Source organism: Leucoraja erinacea, chromosome 18 (genome assembly GCF_028641065.1).
Source record: "Leucoraja erinacea ecotype New England chromosome 18, Leri_hhj_1, whole genome shotgun sequence".
Classification (NCBI taxonomy): domain Eukaryota; kingdom Metazoa; phylum Chordata; class Chondrichthyes; order Rajiformes; family Rajidae; genus Leucoraja; species Leucoraja erinaceus.
This window is the reverse complement of record NC_073394.1, coordinates 38663519-38682384: the sequence shown is the minus strand read 5'-3', so window position 1 is coordinate 38682384 and position 18866 is coordinate 38663519. Positions and strand designations below refer to the sequence as shown.

The 18866-nt window shown below is 43.9% G+C and overlaps 1 protein-coding gene across 6 annotated transcripts in view; it reads right to left on the bottom strand.

Moving 5' to 3' along the window:
- Positions 1–557: 557 nt before the first annotated feature.
- sox6 (SRY-box transcription factor 6) overlaps positions 558–18866 on the bottom strand; it is a 428636-nt gene continuing 410327 nt past the window's right edge. For all 6 annotated transcript variants that reach the window (XM_055649876.1, XM_055649875.1, XM_055649878.1 and 3 more), the window contains 2 exons: positions 6652–6868; positions 558–4634 (listed from right to left, as the gene is read on the bottom strand). In XM_055649876.1, coding sequence (XP_055505851.1) covers positions 4331–4634; positions 6652–6868 — 521 coding nt within the window. In that variant the 3' untranslated portion in view covers positions 558–4330. The remainder of the gene's footprint in view (positions 4635–6651; positions 6869–18866) is intronic.

Genomic DNA, 18866 nt, shown 5'->3' with positions numbered 1-18866 from the left:
TTGTTGTTTGTTGTTGCCAATCATTGGGAGAGGAGAGTGTGGTATGAAATGAAGTGTGTTGTTGGGGGAGTCAGATAGGGGGGGTGAATGAAAAAGGGGGGAGGGAGAGAGAGAAAGGGGGGGGGAGAGGGAGAGAGGTGGAGAGGGAGAGATAGAAATAAAGGGAAGTAACTTGAGGGTGGATTTGAATGGAGCTAAAACAAAGTATTCATACATAACATTTTCTTTTTTTGCATTAAATAAAATTACTAGACATAAAATGACTCAAATCTGGCAACTGTGAGGCAGGCCCACACGAGTCTTTACAGGCGGCTTTTTGTTCATGTATTATCTCTTAAAACAGTTTCACATTAGTCAGAAGTGATAAAAAATATCATTTATATCCAGTGCTCATTACACTTTGAAACATCCTGTGTGTGTGTGTGTGTGTGTGTGTGTGTGTGTGTCTATATGTGTGTGTCTATATGTGTGTATGTGTATCATATTACATATATTATATATATATATAAAAAATACATACATACACACACTACAAGAATAATCAAGTTTTCAGTCCCAAAAAAACAGTCCTTTGTTTGCCACCAGCCTGTGAAATATCATATCGGCATGGCAACAAAACAGCTAAAAAAAAACTTACTGTGTGGGTGCAATGAAATACAAACTACAGATTGTACGTTCAAACTAAAAGCCATACACTGCCCTAAGTAAAACTGATTTTTTTAAAAAATATTAAACAGTTGAGGGGAACTGTTTATCAGTAAGAGGTTATATGAACTTTAATAAATTATACAAGACTTAAGAACCATTCCCTCACTCCTCCCACCCTCCCTCATTGAAGCCAGATTTAAAGTTCAAATATTTTCCTTTTTTTTTGAATGAAATAGTTGTCAGTACCTTGAATGATTTATAAAAGAAAAAAAAGTGTTCATCAGTTATTCTCATTGCAAGATGTCCCAACTAAATTATCACAGTCTAAATCAAACTGGTCCAAGATTAAATAGTGGAACTAAACTATTCACTGGGGGGGTTTGATAATAAGCAGAAATCTGCCTAAATTGTCAAAAATAGCCTATCGTTCCCCCAATTTATCGTCTCAAATACACATATATAACAGTAGTGTTGACTTGATAACGGCTGCTATCATTTTCTAGTACCCATTCAGCATTTAAGACAGGAAATCTGTAATTGAAGGTATCTACACCAGGCGCTGCTTAAATAAGGTGGTGTCTATCATCAAGGAACCCCAGCGGGCAGGAGGTACAGAAGGCCAAAGTCCCACACCACCCAGTTCAGGAATAGCTACTTCCCTACAACCATTAGGATCCTGAACCGACCCGTATAACCCCAATCCTACCTCAGTGACAGAAAACTACACACTTCCTCTTGCACGACCATGGACTTGTTTCCCAATTGTCTTTTACGTTAGTGTCTCGTTTTTGCGCAAGTCTTTACTCTTTTCACTATCTTTTGTAGTTTATGTATAAATTATGTTTCTGCGTGTTATTTATGTGTCTGCGATGCTGCTGCAAGCAATATTTCATTGTACCTGCACCTCACCATATCTATGCATTTTACAATAAACTCAACTTGACTTCAATATGCAGGGCTGCTATTGGAGATGAACCTTATTTCTTATTGGGCTGTGCTATATATATTTTTGAAAAAACAAACCCTTTTACTTCCTGCTCATCCAAATTCTGTTTAAGACCATAGTGTAAGTAATTTTCACAGTAATGCAGTAGATAAATTAAGACATTGTGAATTTAAGTGATTAGTATTCAATATCCTCCCGTTCTATCTCTGCCCCATTTGTGCTTATCAAGGTGAATGGCAAGAGCCAGTGGAATGGAATTGCTTTAAGTATTGTGGTTTGATGCCATTGGGAAACGGCTAAGACTCTTGGACAACTAAGACTTCCGTTTATGTGGCCTCTTTCGTGGCCTGAAGCATATTACAGTCAGTGAGGTACCTCTAAAACCCAGACACTGTTGAAGAATTGGAAAAACAGCAAGCCATGGTGCAGGGAAGGATGGCGCAAATCTTCATGATCTGGTAATCAAATTGATATGTTGGCCAAAGGGTAAAGGATTGGTCCCCTGCTCCTCGTCTTTCTTTAATAAACACCTGTGGCAGCCAGCAGGACCTCTGTTTAAGGCTGCAAGCACAAAGCAGCATCTCCAGCATTGTGGGACCCACCCCGGTACTACACGCTGGTGGCAGCCCGGACAAGCCAGCGGTGGGAACATCGGAGAGAAGCGGCAGAATCCCCAGGAGCGGAGGTACAGGGGAAGGGCTGGGTGGGAGGGAGAGGAAGAGCGAGGGGGTGAGCAAGGGGGAAGGGGTGGGAGTTGAGTGAGGTGATGAGGTAGAGAGGGAGGAAAACAAAAGGTGCTATCACAACATTTAAGAAATATTTGGACAGGCACATGATAAGATAGGTTTCGAGGGATAGGGGCCAAAAGCAGGCAGCAGGGGACTAGTGTAGATGGGGCATGTTGGTCGACATGGGCAGGTTGGGCCTAAGGTGATGGTTCCACTCAGTAAGACTCGATAACTGTCTACGACTATGAACTGTGTGCTTTTGACTAAGCCACAGGTGATGCTCGTGGAGTTAACTAAGACTATGGCAACTCCTCCACATCCCCCAAACCTCTTTCCCCACCCTCACTCTTCCTATCTCTATCCCTCCGCTCGGAGGGTGGTGGGTATATGCACCGAGCTGCCAAAAGAGGTAGTTGAGGCAGGTACAAGTTGAAAAGGCACTCGGACAGGTGCGTGAGTAGGAAAGGTTTCGAGGGATATGAGGCAAAGGTGGGCAAATGGGAATAGCTTAGACGGGGCATCTTGGTCAACATGGACGAGTTGGGCCGAAGGGCCTGTTTTCGCGCTGTATGACTCTACGACGAGCACCACATTATCTGGTCAAAGCTGAGCTGGGAATAGCCATCTGACTTGTGTGACAAGAGTTGTGGGATGTCATTGGTACTGTGCTGATGCTGAATAAAAGGGAACTAGAGTAAGGAGAAGTGGTCACATAGTGCTGGAGTAACTCAGTCGGTCAGGCAGCATCTCTGGAGAACATGGATAGGTGATGTTTCGGATCGACACACCCTTCAGGAGAAAAGTATTGTCTCTCAGTTAAGAATGAGTGATTCCGATTTTAGACTCTGTATAATACGCTGCTTTGATGGGATATTTCCCATGCCAAGCAGACTACCCTTGGTTTACAGTCACTTGTTTAACCCTACGGTTATTTTAATATTTCCCCAGCCACCCTCATCGTTTCCTTTTGAATTCAATGCTCTGTGATCTCTGGCCCCGCGGATCTGTGGAATGATGAAGATATTCTCACTGCAGCTCAGTGTAACGAGGTAAAGGTTAAGGGACTATTCTAAGGAGACAACTTGAAGAGCTGCCTGTCGTGTGTTCTGCAATGAGGAATAACTGTTGAACACCTTATTGGTGGCACACCACGTGTCCCAAAGAAAATCACGGGACACATGCACTGCGGCAGGTTGCAATAAACAAAAATCCTTTCTCCATTTTCCTGAGTAACTTCACTGCTGTCTGGATGGAACCCCATCCTGTAGGCGTTACCACATCTCCTCACTAAATCGCAGACGATTGTCTAAGACTTTTGCAGTGACTCCCAAGTAAGACTTTTCAGAGTGTTTTAAGAGTTCAATGTCATTAGATGCTTGGCACTTTTCTTCTTTTTTTTTCACAAACTGTACAAGATGCAAATCAAAAAAGAAAAACAAAACACAAAGATGTCAAGAAAGCCAGCCAAGGCCCGGCACATAGTTTGACGTGATACCTTTTGTGCGTGTTGTCATCTTTAATGTTGGTTCCCCACACCGATCCCCTACCCAACTTTCTGTTGGTTTTTTTTGTTGAGAACTACGAAATTTAAATTATTTTAAATAGTTCAGATTAAAAACACATTCACAAGTTGCTGGTTGGCACAGCATACCTGAGTGAGGTTATAATCCCCCCCCGCCCCGACCCTTACGAAAAAAAGTAACCAAAGCACTGGAAAAAATAAAAGCTCACAGAATAGAAAGCTAAATTAAAATTAAGACTGCCAGATAGCTATGAATTTATATTAAGCAACAACTTTCAAGTCCTGATGTTTTCATTTGTTTTTTTTTGTTTTCAGGCTGTAGCCAGTAATGTAAAATGTTCATGATACGTTAAAAAAAAACAAATCAGAATGCTTCACACATTAAGTAACAGTTAAGACCATTGTTGATGAGTCTGTAGGACCACACATGCAAGCTCAACAATAACTTTTTTTTGTTCAGAGTCAGCGTCTGATTGCAGCTGTAGTTCAGTTGGCACTGATGGCCTCCTGATTCTCATTGTCACTGCTATAGTCTGATTTCTGATCGTCCTCAAAGTCCTCGTACATCTCCACCTCCTCCTCGCCGTTAGTCATCTCGCTGGTGGGCAGGTTGGCGCTCTCCGTCTTCATGCTGTAAGTGCTCTGGATGACGGCGATGCTGGGCTCGGGGCTTCCGGACTCACTGGAATACTCGGATGTCAGCTGCGGCGAAGCGGCGGGCGCCGCCATGGAGATGGCGCTGGGGTAGACCACACCTGCCGCCGTGGTGATGGGGATCTGGGGCTGCTGCCTGTGGCACAGAGGTACACTGGAGCGTTACACAAGCGCAGGCCAACCAGTGGATTAACACAGTGCAACAAGGAACCACTGGCGCTGGTCTTATTTTGAACACCGAGGCAGGTGGCTGCCTGGAACATGGTGGTGGAGGCAGATGCCATACTGGTTTTTAAGAGACTTATAGAAAGACACATGAATATGCAGGGAATGGAGGGATTTATTAATCTAGGCAGGCAGATAAAAGTTGGTCTTGGCATCATGTTTGGCACAGACATTGTGGGCTGAAAGACCTGTTCCTGTCCTGTGCTGTTCTATGTTCAATGTTCCATAAACACCTGCCTCTTCCATAACAGTCTTTCAGAATCCCAGGACAGGGTGCAGAGGAATTTATTCAGCCAGAGGGTGGTGAATCTGTGGAATTCATTGCCGCAGATGGCAGTGGAGGCCAAGTCAATGGCTATTTTTTATGCGGAGATTGGCAGACACTCAACTAGTAAGGGTGCCAGGGGATACGAGGAGTAGGCAGGTGAATGGAGTTTAGAGGGAGAGATTAATCAGCCATGATTGAATGGTGTAGTAGACGATGGGCCGAATGGCCTAATTTAGTTCCTATCACTTATGACCTAAGATATCTCCATTGCCAGAGTGATGGAGGAACAGCACCTCATATTATTCTTGGACATTGAATTCTCCAACTACATATATAAGAGATTAGTATACAAACTTAAAGCACACAGCATTAGGGGTTCAGTATTGATGTGGATAGAGAACTGGCCGACAAACAGGAAGCAAAGAGTAGGAGTAAACGGGTCCTTTTCACAATGTCAGGCAGTGACTAGTGGGGTACCGCAAGGCTCAGTGCTGGGATCCCAGCTATTTACAATATATATTAATGATCTGGATGAGGGAATTGAAGGCAATATCTCCAAGTTTGCGGATGACACTAAGCTGGGGGGCAGTGTTAGCTGTGAGGAGGATGCTAGGAGACTGCAAGGTGACTTGGATAGGCTGGGTGAGTGGGCAAATGTTTGGCAGATGCAGTATAATGTGGATAAATGTGAGGTTATCCATTTTGGTGGCAAAAACAGGAAAGCAGACTATTATCTAAATGGTGGCCGATTAGGAAAAGGGGAGATGCAGCGAGACCTGGGTGTCATGGTACACCAGTCATTGAAAGTAGGCATGCAGGTGCAGCAGGCAGTGAAGAAAGCGAATGGTATGTTAGCTTTCATAGCAAAAGGATTTGAGTATAGGAGCAGCGAGGTTCTACTGCAGTTGTACAGGGTCTTGGTGAGACCACACCTGGAGTATTGCATACAGTTTTGGTCTCCAAATCTGAGGAAGGACATTATTGCCATAGAGGGAGTGCAGAGAAGGTTCACCAGACAGATTCCTGGGATGTCAGGACTGTCTTATGAAGAAAGACTGGATAGACTTGGTTTATACTCTCTAGAATTTAGGAGATTGAGTGGGGATCTTATAGAAACTTACAAAATTCTTAAGGGGTTGGACAGGCTAGATGCAGGAAGATTGCTCCCGATGTTGGGGAAGTCCAGGACAAGGGGTCACAGCTTGAGGATAAGGGGGAAATCCTTTAAAACCGAGATGAGAAAAACTTTTTTCACACAGAGAGTGGTGAATCTCTGAAACTCTCTGCCACAGAGGGTAGTCGAGGCCAGTTCATTGGCTATATTTAAGAGAGAATTAGATGTGGTCCTTGTGTCTAAGGGGATCAGAGGATATGGAGAGAAGGCAGGTACGGGATACTGAGTTGGATGATCAACCATGATCATATTGATTGGCGGTGCAGGCTCGAAGGGCCGAATGGCCTACTCCTGCACCTATTTTCTATGTTTCTATATGGTGATAATGGGATCAGTGGTTATGGGGAGAAGGCAGGAGAATGGGGTTTAGTGGGAAAGATAGATCAGCCATGATTGAATGCACTGAATGGTCTCTATAGAATTGTTTCTATAACATGAAATTAAGAATTTATGAAATGCTTATATTGATAAATCATAAACACATACCCTACGGTGAAGAACTGTCTCATCTCCTGCCTGCGATTCCTCATCAGTTGCTTGTATTCACCAATGCGCAGCTTCTTGCCGTCCACAATGCATGTGCGCTTGGGTCTGGGCTTGTACTTGTAGTTGGGATATTTCTCCAGATGCATCTTACTGAGCCTCGCTTGCTCCTCGTAATACGGCTGCTTCTCTTGGTTGGACATGGACTTCCAGCGAGATCCTGTATGCGGCAAACAGACACCGATCAGACACAGCCCAGTTACAGACCCTCCGTGAGTGTTGTAATCAGGCCACAGTTTGCACAAGCATGTGGTCCCAGATTAACAAGAGGTTTAATTTGAGGGAAAGATTATAAAGATCCTTTGTCCAGCAAGCACATTTACAAATGTCGCCAAATCTTTGATCTGGTGCGTATGTGCGTTTCAGTAAACCCTTTCACTTTCTGACGTCTCGTGAGATGGGTGTTCCTCGATAGATCATTCATGATAGTATGGCAGAGTAGACGTGCTGGGCTGAATGGCCTTCTTCTGCTCTCATGACCAATGAACTAATGAACTTCCAGCCACAGCCACTGGACAGCATTGACGAGGGAACACCTTGGTTGATATTTTTACTCCTTTAATCTCTGCTATCACCAGTGCATCCAGGTGCCAATGCTCCAGGGAAGATCTTGCATTGTATAACCTCGCACTGTACCATGTGGATGCCAGCTATTAAGAAGGTAAACAGTAGCTGATTCTTTATTGGAAAAAATATTTAATTACATCAGGCAACGGTCCTCTGACCAACTGGAGAGCAGTTTTGATTAGTTTAGCTTAGAGATACAGTGCGGAAACAGGCCCTTTAGCTCAACAAGTCCACGCCAACAAATAATCCTAGCACATTAACACTATCGTACACACACTAGCGACAATTTACAATTATATCAAGGCAATTAAGCTACAAACCTGTATGTCTTTGGAGTGTGGGAGGAAACCGGAGATCCCGGGGAAAACCCATGCAGGTCCATGGGAGAATGGCCAAACTCTGTACAGACACACCCGTAGCCAGGATTGAACCTGGGTCTCTGGCGCTGTAAGGCAGCAACTCTACCGCTGCGCCACCGTGCTGCCCTTACTTCATCTACCATCTACCTCATTGGAGACCATTGATCTTTAATCAGACTTTATCTTGCAATAAATGTTTCTGTACACTGTGGATGGCTTGAATGTAATCAGGCATAGTGACTGGAACAATATTGGTCATGGCATGGATTTATTATTGTCTCGTGTACGCCAATACAGTTAAAAGCTTGTTTGTAGAATCAAATCACACCGTAAATTTGTACAATCAAAGCAAACACAAGCACAACAACTAGTGCAAAGAGAAAAATACTAGAGAGTCAATTTAATTTACAATATTGTCACATTACAATTACAGAGAAAAAGTGCAATGTCCACAATGAGGTAGGTTGGAAGATAGGGACTACATCCTAGTTGTTCAAGAAGGAACTGCAGATGCTGGAAAATCGAAGGTAGACAATCGAAGATAGGGTCTGAAGAAGGGTTTTGGCCCGAAACGTTGCCTATTTCCTTCGCTCCATAGATGCTGCCGCACCCGCTGTGTTTCTCCAGCAATTTTGTCTACCTACTACAGCCTAGTTTATGGGAGAACCATTCACTGGCCTGATAACAGAGGGGAAAAAGCTGTTCCTAAATCTGCTGATATGTGCGTTCAAGATTTTGTATCTTCAGCCCAACGGGAGAGTGGAGAAAAGGAGGAATGATGAGGGTGGGAATGATCCTTGATTACATTTGCTGCTATTCTGAGGCAGAGTGAAGTGTAGATGGAGTCAATAGTGGGGAGTCTGGTCTGTGTGATGGACTGGGCTGCTTCTACAACTCTCTGCAATTTCTCACGGTCTTGGGCAGAGCTCTTCGCAAACCAAGCTGTGATGCTTTCAGCATGCAACAGTATGCTCTCTACAATGAATCTGTAGAAGTTGGTAAGAGTCGTTAGAGACATGCCAAACTCCTTGGGCTTCAGAGGAAGTCGAGACGTTGTTTGCAGCTATAATATATGGTGGTCAGAAAAATGAGAGGTGATCTCATTGAAACTTTTGACAAACTTAAAGGGCAGTGTAGAAGGAGAGATGAGGCTGTGTATAACCAGGAGTCACCGTCTCAGAGTGAGAGACTGGCCCTCCAATGTATCTCAGTAGGTTCTTCATCTGGGGGTTAGTAAAGAATTGGAAGTCTCTACAGAAGATGAGTGTGCAGGCTCAGTGGTGAGCATATTCAATTGATTTTTGGATATTGAATTTACAAAGAGATATGGGGTTAGTGCAGGGAATTGGTGCCCATATATAGCAGTGACGTGCGATGAGGTCAATGGCTGGGGAGGCACTGGCTTCTCCCCCATCCTAACTTAGTTGTGTGTGTGTGTGTGTTAGTTGTCTGTGCATGATGTGTCTGTGTTGGTTTTCTGGGCGTGATGTGTTTGTGAGGAAAGGAGAGAAGGGAGGGAGGGAGCGAGAGAAGGGAGGAAGGAGAGAAAGGAGGGAGGAGAGAAAGGAGGGAGGGAAGGAGAGTAAAAAGGGAGGGAGGGAAGGAGAGAAAGGAGGGAGGGAGAGGAGAGTAGAGGGGAGGGAGGGAAGGAGAGAAAAAAGAGAAAGGAGGGAGGGAAGGAGAGTAAAAAGAGAGGGAGGGAAGGAGAGAAGGAAGGGAAGGAGAGAAGGGAGGGAGGGAAGAAGGGAAGGGAGGGAGGGAAGGGAAGGAGAGAAGGGAGGGTGAGGGCTGGTAGCGGGAGTGGATGTCGGGGTGCCGAGCCAAGAGTAGATTACTCCAGCGTGGGGCCCAATTGGGAGCTCATCAACGAATCAACGAGTCAGCGCCGCCCGCAGCTCGAAAGTCAGATCCACCACTGCTGAAACTAGCTAACGTAGAGGGAGAGCAAGGCAGCCTACATGAGCCCACATAATTGACGCTCGCTCTCCCTCCACTGTGCTCAAGACACGCCCCCTCAGTGAGGCAGACGTGATAGCTGCCTCCCCTGGTGCTTTTTCATTGCAGTTTTATGAAGAGATCAGCGAGCCTCAATTTAATGTATTTATAGGTGAAATAAGTTACCTGGACTATGGACGGTGAGGACATGTAATGAAGGGGTTTACAAACATTACATTGGTGACATACAGAGAGATAGTAACAGGCACACGCTTATTGCCCGCGTTCCATTCAGTTTCCGAGGGGTTGCGCAATCAGAGTGGAGGCTCAGCTCGTCGCTGCCTCACCTCTCATCTCTCCCTGTATTTGCAGCGGAGCTGCACAGATTTGGTGATTTTGATTATAAAAAATGATTCAATTCATATAGAAATGACATTTATAACACAAATCAGTGGAAAAATCTTTATATTTATTTTATTTTATTATTATTTTTCTTTACTTTTCTTAACAGCTATTTTCATTGGGAGTATGACAGGTGAGGCTCTGCCCCCCCCTGCCTCCCCCCGACCGCACGTCCCTGATACATAGTATTACCTGATTTGATTAGAAACAAATGCTTTTCACTGTACTTTTGACAATAATAAACCTAAACCCAAATCAAAAATCATACAGCATCCTCTGGCTGCATAGATGCTACAAGAATTATAACTCAACCAATTTTTACAATCTGCCACTTAGGCAATTAATTTGGGGCCAAATTTCAACAGCTCATTATGTGTATTATGTGTGTTCTCAGTTACAGGCTGTTTTGTTTCTGCAGCTTTTAACTTATGTATTTGTTTTTAAAAAGCTGCTGAAAATAAAGATTCAATGCAATTATACATTTATTTTACTCTAAGCAACAGGTTCATAAAAGTGAGGCACAACCTTATGGAGTTAAATAGCTGCCGCATGTTCCTTTTTATCATTAAAGTCTTCCCGTTAAAGGAGACTGCCAAGTGAAAAATGTTGAAATCATTAATATAAGGATGTAAAGGCTTAACCCTGCTATACACGAACAATTCTCCTGGGGACGGCTTACAGAACACAGTAGCCAGCAAGGGAGAAGAATATTCAGCAAAGAAACGAGGAATTTGGTCGCAATTCTTGCTGAGCAGATCCTTGCAGTTGAAGACGATTTTGATCTGGACACCATGTTATAGGTAAGAGGTTGTCCAGCTGGAAAGGGTACAGAGAAGATTTAAGAGGATGTTGCCAGTACCCAAGGGCCTGAGCTATAAGGAGGGGTTGAGTAGGCTAGGACTCTACTCCTTGGAGTGCAGGAGGATGAGGGGTAATCTTGTAGAGATGTGCAGAAACATGAGAGGAATGGATCGGGCAAATGCACATAGTCACTTGCCCAGGGCAGGGAAATCGGGAACCAGAGGACATAGGGTTAAGGTGAGGGGGAAAATTTAATAAGAACATGAGCGGTAACCTTTTTTTCCACAACAGGTGGTGGGTATATGGAACGAGCTGCCGGACTTAGTTGAGGCAGGGACTATCGCAATCATTTAGACAGTGTATGGATAGATCAGGTTTAGAGAGATGTTGGCCAAACACAGACAGGTTGGACTAGTGTAGATGAGGCATGTTGGTTGCCGTGGGCAAGTTGGGTCGAAGGACCTGTTTCCACACTGTAAGACTCTATGTCTAGGTTTTCAGTACAGTGTCTGTAATTTCTCAGGTAAGAAGTCCGAGTTTTATTACTGTAGCCAATCACTCCATCCACATTGTCCACAAAACTGGACATTGTCAAACTAAGTCCTCTTTAATCGAACCAACTTAAAATGGAGACTTGTTTTGGGGAGAGCAGCAAGTCTTGAGCTTGCTACGTCCCTGCAAGATCCTGAGCAATAATGTAGTTATAACGATTTTAAAGATACTCATTGCAATGAACAACAGTTGGTGCTTTGTGACAGAGACTTGGTCAGAGTGTTGCTAAAGTCAACCGTGAAGAGCCTCCAGATCTACAGCAGTTTAAAACTGACACAATGGTGACAATATTTGATCAACAAGCATTATCCATACATATGTAATCTACAGTGGGCGGTCATGGTGGCGCAGCGGTAGAGTTGCTGCCTCACAGTGAATGCAGCGCCGGAGACCCGGGTTCGATCCCAACTACGGGTGCTGTCTGTACTGAGCTTGAACTTTCTTCCCGTGACCGCGTGGGTTTTCTCCGAGATCTTCGGTGGTTAATTGGCTTGGTAAATGTAAAAATTGTCCCTAGTGTTGATGTGCGGGGATCGCTAGTCAGCGCGGACCCGGTGGGCCGAAGGGCCTGTTTCAGCGCTGTATCTCTAAACTAAATCTAAACTTAATATGTTTTTGTTCATTTTTAGATTTAGAGATACATCATGGTAACAGGCCCATTGGCCTACTGAGTTCACGCTGACCATCGATCACACGTTCACACTAGTTCTATGTTATCCCACTTTCTCATCCACTCCCTACACGCTAGGGGACAATTTACAGGGGGCAATTAACCTACAAACCGACACATCTTTTGGATGTGGGAGGAAACTGGAGGACCCGGAGGAAACCCATGCAGTCACAGGGAGAACGTGCAAACTCCACACACACAGAGCAACTGAGGCCAGGATCGAACCCGGGTCTCTGGTGCTGTGAGGCAGCAGCTCTACCCGCCGCTATGCTATGCAGTCACCAGATAAAACCTCTTGATTTTGTTTCAAGATAGATGGAGAGGTATTGAATGAAGGTGGAGTGATCGATACATGGAGTCATATTCAGTGTGATGTTATATTACAGAATTTTGTACCATCACTGGGAAAACAGAAGGATTTTTGCGACATGGTTTCTGTGATTGATATTGGTATTGGGTCTTCATCAGAACTTTATTTCTTTCTCCACAGATGAAGTTAATGTTTCCAGCATTTCCTACTGTAGTTCAGAATTGCAGCATCTACAGATTTCGATTTTTAAGATTGTCATAGTCATACAGCACGCAAACAGGTCATTCAGCCCAACTCACCCATGCCGCCCAAGATGCCCCGTCTAAACTAGTCCCACCTGCCCACATTTAGCCCGTATCCCCCCAAACCTTTCCTAAATATGTACCCGTCCAATAAACAATAGACAATAGGTGCAGGAGTGAGCCATTCAGCCCTTCGAGCCAGCATTGCCAATTGTCCAATTGATGTGGAGTTAGATGTGGCCCTTGTGGCTAAGGGGATCAGAGGGTATGGAGAGAAGGCAGGTATGGGATACTGAGTTGGATGATCAGCCATGATCATATTGAATGGCGGTGCAGGCTCGAAGGGCCGAATGGCCTACTCCTGCACCTAATTTCTATGTTTCTATGTCATAGAGTACCTGCCTCAACTACCAGCTCTGGCAGTTTGTTCCATATACCCACCACCCTGTGAGTAAAAAAGTTGCCCCTCGGGTTCTTATTAAATCTTTCACCTTAAACAATAATTTCAAACAGATTTTTCTTTCACTCCTGAGAAAACGGAATGTCAACAAATAATTGAACAAGAAACAGATTTTGTTGAACAATTGTTGTGGTACGATTTTCCTTTCTCTTTTCATTCATGTCCAAGATTAAATCAATTTTGTACGGAAGGATGGTAGATTTTCCCATTATTTAAGATTACCGTGCTCAGGGGCGTGTTATAACCTCACACAAGGACCCATGTTCCCTTCTATGTGCAAGAGCTCCAACAAGCAGGAAGGTGGGAGTAAGTGTTTGCAGAATTACATCTCAATTTGACGACCTTTCAACAACACATCCTTTTAAGATTCTTTGTAGTGTGTAAATGCAGGGATCTACAATGTTTTACACTGTATAGTGATGCAGAGGTAGTTGCTGCCTCACAGTACTGGAGACTCAGCTTCCATCCTGACCTCGTGCTGTCTGTACGGAGTTTGTACGTTCTCGCTGCGATCGCATGGGTTTCCTACGGGTCCTCTGGTTTCCTCCCACACTCCAAAGATATACAGGATTGCAGGTTAATTGGCTTTGGTAAAATAAGTCCCTAGTGTGTAGGATAGTGTCAGTGTATGGGGTGATTGCTGGTTGGCATGGACTCCATGGGCCAAAGGGCCTGTTTCCGTGCTGTATCTCGGAAGTGTAAAGTCTAAATCTGCACTGAACCTTTTTCCATGAATCTAGATGGTGCATTATTGTCTCAAAGTAGAGAAGAGGGGATGAGGAGGAATTTCTTTAGCCAGAGGGTGGTGAATCTGTGGAATTTATTGCCACAGTCGCCGGTGGAGGCCAAGTCAATGGGTATTTTTAAAGCAGAGATTGACAGGTTCTTGATTAGGAAGGTTACGGGGAGAAGGCAGGGAATGGGGTTGAGAGGCAAATATAGCTCAGCCATGATTGAATGACAGGGTAGACTCGATGGGTTGAATGGCCTGATTCTGCTCCTTCGTCTTTTGGGGATGGAGCCATCACTCATTCTGCCACCCTGTTCTGTGATCTCTAATCGTAAATGTAAGCTGACAAAGTGGACTCTGTTTTTTAAATATCCACAGACACAAGGAACTGCAGACGGTGTAATCTTGAACAAAAATCTTGGTGTCTCCTATCATGCTTTATTTTTAAATATTGGATTTAAACATCGCATAAAAGACACTTAGGTTAATAAAATGATACTTTATAGTATGAAAAGTACATCAGTTAAAGAGCAAAGCACAAAGTGCTGGAGAACTCAGCAGGTCAGGCGGCATCTGTGGAGGGAACAGATAGGCGATGATTCAGTCTGAAGAAGGTCCCAACCCGAAATATCATCTGTCCATTTCCTCCACAGAAGCTGCCTGGCCCAATGAGTTCCACCATGTTTACTTTATGTTTTATGCTCTTTAAATTAATACTTTTCAGAGTGCAGTTATTTTAATATTCTAATACCATATTATATTCAACATTTAAAATATGATACGAGGAATCCAATATTTAAAATTAAAGCATGATAGGCAGCACCAAAAATGATTAGGAAGGAACTGCAGATGTTGGTTTGAAATAAAGACAGACACAAAAAGCCGGAGTAACTCAGCGAGTCAGACAACATCTTTGGAGAAAAGGAATAGGTGATGTTTCGGGTGGAGACTCTTCTTCAAGCTGAGCGTCAGGTGAAAATGAAACTAGAGGTGTAGACGGTGATACCGAGAGAGATATGGAACAAATGAATGAAGGATATGCAAAAGAGTAACGAGGATATAGGAAACAGGCCATTGTTAGCTGTGGGCCCGGTGAAAACCAGTTACAGACAATGAGACTGACCAGGAAGACAGTGAACAGGGTGGGGGTGGAGCAGGGAGAGAGGGGACGCAAGGATTACTTGAAGTTAGAGAAATTAATGATTTATTTGTGGAATGTTTGTATGTCGTGGCAATGAGTCAGGTTACACCAATTCCTGGCACAAGGCATCAAGATTCTTTTCTTTAGGTTCAGGTTTAGGTTTAGGTTTATTATTGTCACGTGTACCGAGGTACAGTGGAAAGCTTTGTGTTGCGTGCTATGTAGACAGATCAGAGAATACTCTGCATAAACACAATCAAGTCAAACTCAAGTACAACGGGTATAGCAGTGGGGAAGATAGACAGTGCAGAACATAGAACATAGAACATAGGTGTCCTTGAGACTCTTGAAAGGCGCCCATAAATAAAATGTATTATTATTATTATTATAGTTCTCAGCATTGTAATGCACCATTTTCAGACACCGGAATTTGTAATTATGAAGGTTACGGGGAGAAGTGTGTATTCAGCACATATTTAGAAGCCCAGCATTTGGGATGGTTTCATCATTTGAGATGCATGAAGCAGAAAAGGTTTTCAATTGGAATGACAAGGGATTTAATTGTGGAGACCAGCACACTAACACTTGAACCATAATATACTTGCCCTGGATAGAAGGTCACAGGGGTGTTAGCACATGCTGCTAAAGTGTGCAATATTTTTATTAATTGTTTGTACTCAAGTGGAACTCTCATCAGACGTTAGTGCAGCTGAGTTTTCACAAACACAAGGCACAGCAGAACTAGACTGATGTAACTCCTGAACGCAGTCTCCAAGGCCCCGTGACAATGAGCTTGTGTCTAACATTCAATAAGCAAATAAGTAAACGTGCTTGGTCAGTGGGCTTACTTAACACTAAGTAAAACACTCCACTACCTATCCTTTAAAAACAAAAATGACATTGGTTTAGGTTTAGATAGGCACAGAGTGCTGGAGTAACTCAACATGTCAGGCAACATCTGTGGAGAACATGGATTGGTGACGTTTCGGTTCGGGACCCTTCTTCAGGCTACTATCCTTGTTATCCAGAGATGCTGCCTGACCCAGCTGAGTTACTCCAGCATATTTTAGAATCATAGAATCACACAGTGTGTAAAGAGGCCCTTCGGCCCAACTTGTGACAACTGGCCGAAGGGTCTGTTTCCGTGCTGTCTGACTATAACTCCATGACTCTATGTGGAAAGTGGAATATCTCTGTCTCCATTCATTTAACTACTCAGTCTAAAGAAAACCAATAAATAATGAACCAGGTACACACAAATGCTTTCCACTGCATCTCAATTGCATCAGCTTTTCACTCTTGAATTTTGAATTGACATTTTTTAATTTAATCACTCAGGAATCTGGAACAATTTGAGATCATGTGAATGGGATCATTGGGACTAATCAGGAGTTTGTCTTATTCCCATGTTAGGTTTTTCAAAAACAAATTTAAGGGAGTTTTGACAACTTATGAAAACTTTATATTAATATGCTAATCTTGTGCAGGTCTCCCCATAAAAGTTAAAGAAGAAGAATTTCGGTGGTGTGATCGTTTGAATGTGAAGGTTTTTTTTAATGCAATGAGCGAGAGGAAGAGAGAGTGGGGGTGGATAGAGAAAGAGTGAGAGGGAGGGGGGGAGGGGAGAGAGAGAGGGGGGGGAGAGAGAGAGAGAGAGAGAGAGAGAGATAGATAGAGAGAGTGAGAGAGAGAGAGTTTTATTGACATGTCCCAGATAGAACAATGAAATTTCTCAGTTGTAGCAGCACAACAGATTATGTAGATTTGTAAAGAGTTTATTATGCTAATTTCATTATTTTAATACAATTGCTGTTGTTCTAATGTTGTGGAATTTCAGCATTATTCACTTTAACAGAGATATTTAGCGTTGATTTCAATGCAGCAAGTGCAGCAATTAACATGAGTGTCCAAACAGCAACCTTCCACACCATTGTGCCAGGGCAAAAATCTATTATTTAGTAGAAATGTGTAAAGTATTCATTTTTTCCTGCCAGACACATCTGCAGCCACAAGAATCTGCAGATGCTGGAATCAAGCAACATACAAAGTGCTGGAGGAACTCAGCAAGTCAGGCAGCATCTGTGGAGGGAATGGGCAAACATCATTCTTCTGAAGGGACTCAAAATGTCATCCCTCCACAGATGCGGCCTGACCCGATGAGTTCCTCCAGCACCTTGTGTTTTGCTCAGGCAATCGACATGTTGAAGCAATTAATTCTCAGTGTAGTTCGAGTTAACTTGGCCTTGCAGTGTAGCCCTCCAGTTTATGCAATTATTTTATCAATAAATGTTGAAAAATTAAATATTGAAGGATACCATTTGTTAAAATAATAATCATCTAATTGTATGAAATGGATTGGCAAACATTTTCAATAAATGTAAAGAGCAGCATGGTGACGCAGTGGTAGAGCTGCTGCCTTACAGCGCCAGAGACCCGGGTTTGATCCTTATTATGGGTGCTATCTGTGCGGAGTTTTAACGTTCTCCCCGTGACCTGCATGGGTTTTCTCCAGGTGCTCCGGTTTCCTCCCACACTTCAAAGACGTACAGGTTTGTAGGTTAATTGACTTGGTACAAATGTAAATTGTCCCTAGTGTGTGTGGGATAGTGTTAGTGTGCGTGGATCGCCAGTCGGCACGGACTCGATGAGCCGAAGGGCCAGTTTTTGAGCTGTATCTCTAAACTTAAAGACAGCAGGTAATAAATATATTCAGAAATATACAAAAAGTATTAGAGAAAATTGATTATTTAAGAAATTTAATGTTTACTAGACCGTGCAGACCCGCTGGGTCTGTTCCCCCAACACGTGGTGGGGGGGGGGGGAGCTGGGCTAGTGAGTGGGCTGCCAAATGCAAAGACAGAAGCAGCTTCTGACTCTCTGGAAACGCACAGCTGGAATGAGCGCGCAGGCGGGCAGGGGATGGGAGGGGCGGGCCTTCAAGAGCTGCGCTGACAGTGGGGAGAAAATATGTTCAGCGCATGGGCGCCGCAATGTGTCGAACAAAGATCCTATATCGGAGCTGAGCGGTAGGGTCTGCTGCAGAACTTTCTTGACCTTTCTGCACCTTTTGAAGAACGGGGGTTGAGTGGGCTAACGTACCTCGTGGAACATTGCGCAGCGCGTTGACAGAAGCTGCATTAAGCCACAGCGGGGAGGGGGGGGGGGGAAGGAAACAGGTGGGAAAATTGATTGGTGGGCATGTGGGCATTGTGATGTCAGCAGCTGGCAAGCGTTGATTTTTTTTAAAAGTGAGTTTAGTGAGCAGTTTTATTCAAAATCTGGGTAAATAATTGACCAAATTTAGAGAGGAGTGGATTTCTGAAATCATAAATTAAATCCCTACCGAAATATTTAAAAATCTCTGCGTTTTTACATTTGGTTTTCGAGGAGATACGTTTCAAAGACAAAATGACACACCCTTACACACACAGTTTTAAAAGTACACTAGACCAAGTGCAGACCCGATGGGTCTGCTCCCCCAATGGTGTGATCCCCCAACCCAATATTCCACCATGCACCCGTCTCCTCCAACGGAACTGAACCCGTTCCCAAATGTAAGATTCCAGCACTCCCCTGCCTCCCTCAGCAGTGGGTTTAAAAAAAATGTCAATTTCACCTCCCCTGCCTGCTGCAGCAGTTCCAATTGCAATACCAAATGGCCCTCCCCCTCCTGTTGAAGCACTTGCTGTGATATCGCATTGAGGTAAAAAGTTCAGAGTGTTCCTGTCTTGCAACTTTGTTTTGAAGTGTGTTGGAAGCTGATAGGAAGGAGCAGCGAATCAAAAGGCAGAAAGGCAGCTGGTAGCCGGACGGACGGACGGCAGACGGCAGCCACAGACTTTTATATAATAATAGATAGATAAGATGTTCTTTAAAAGACGGGTAATTGGTTTTGAAAGGTATGGAGGGGTGTGGGCCAAACGAGGGTAGATGGGACTGGTGCAGAGCATCTTTAATCGGCATGAACGAGTTGGGTTGTAGGGCCAGTT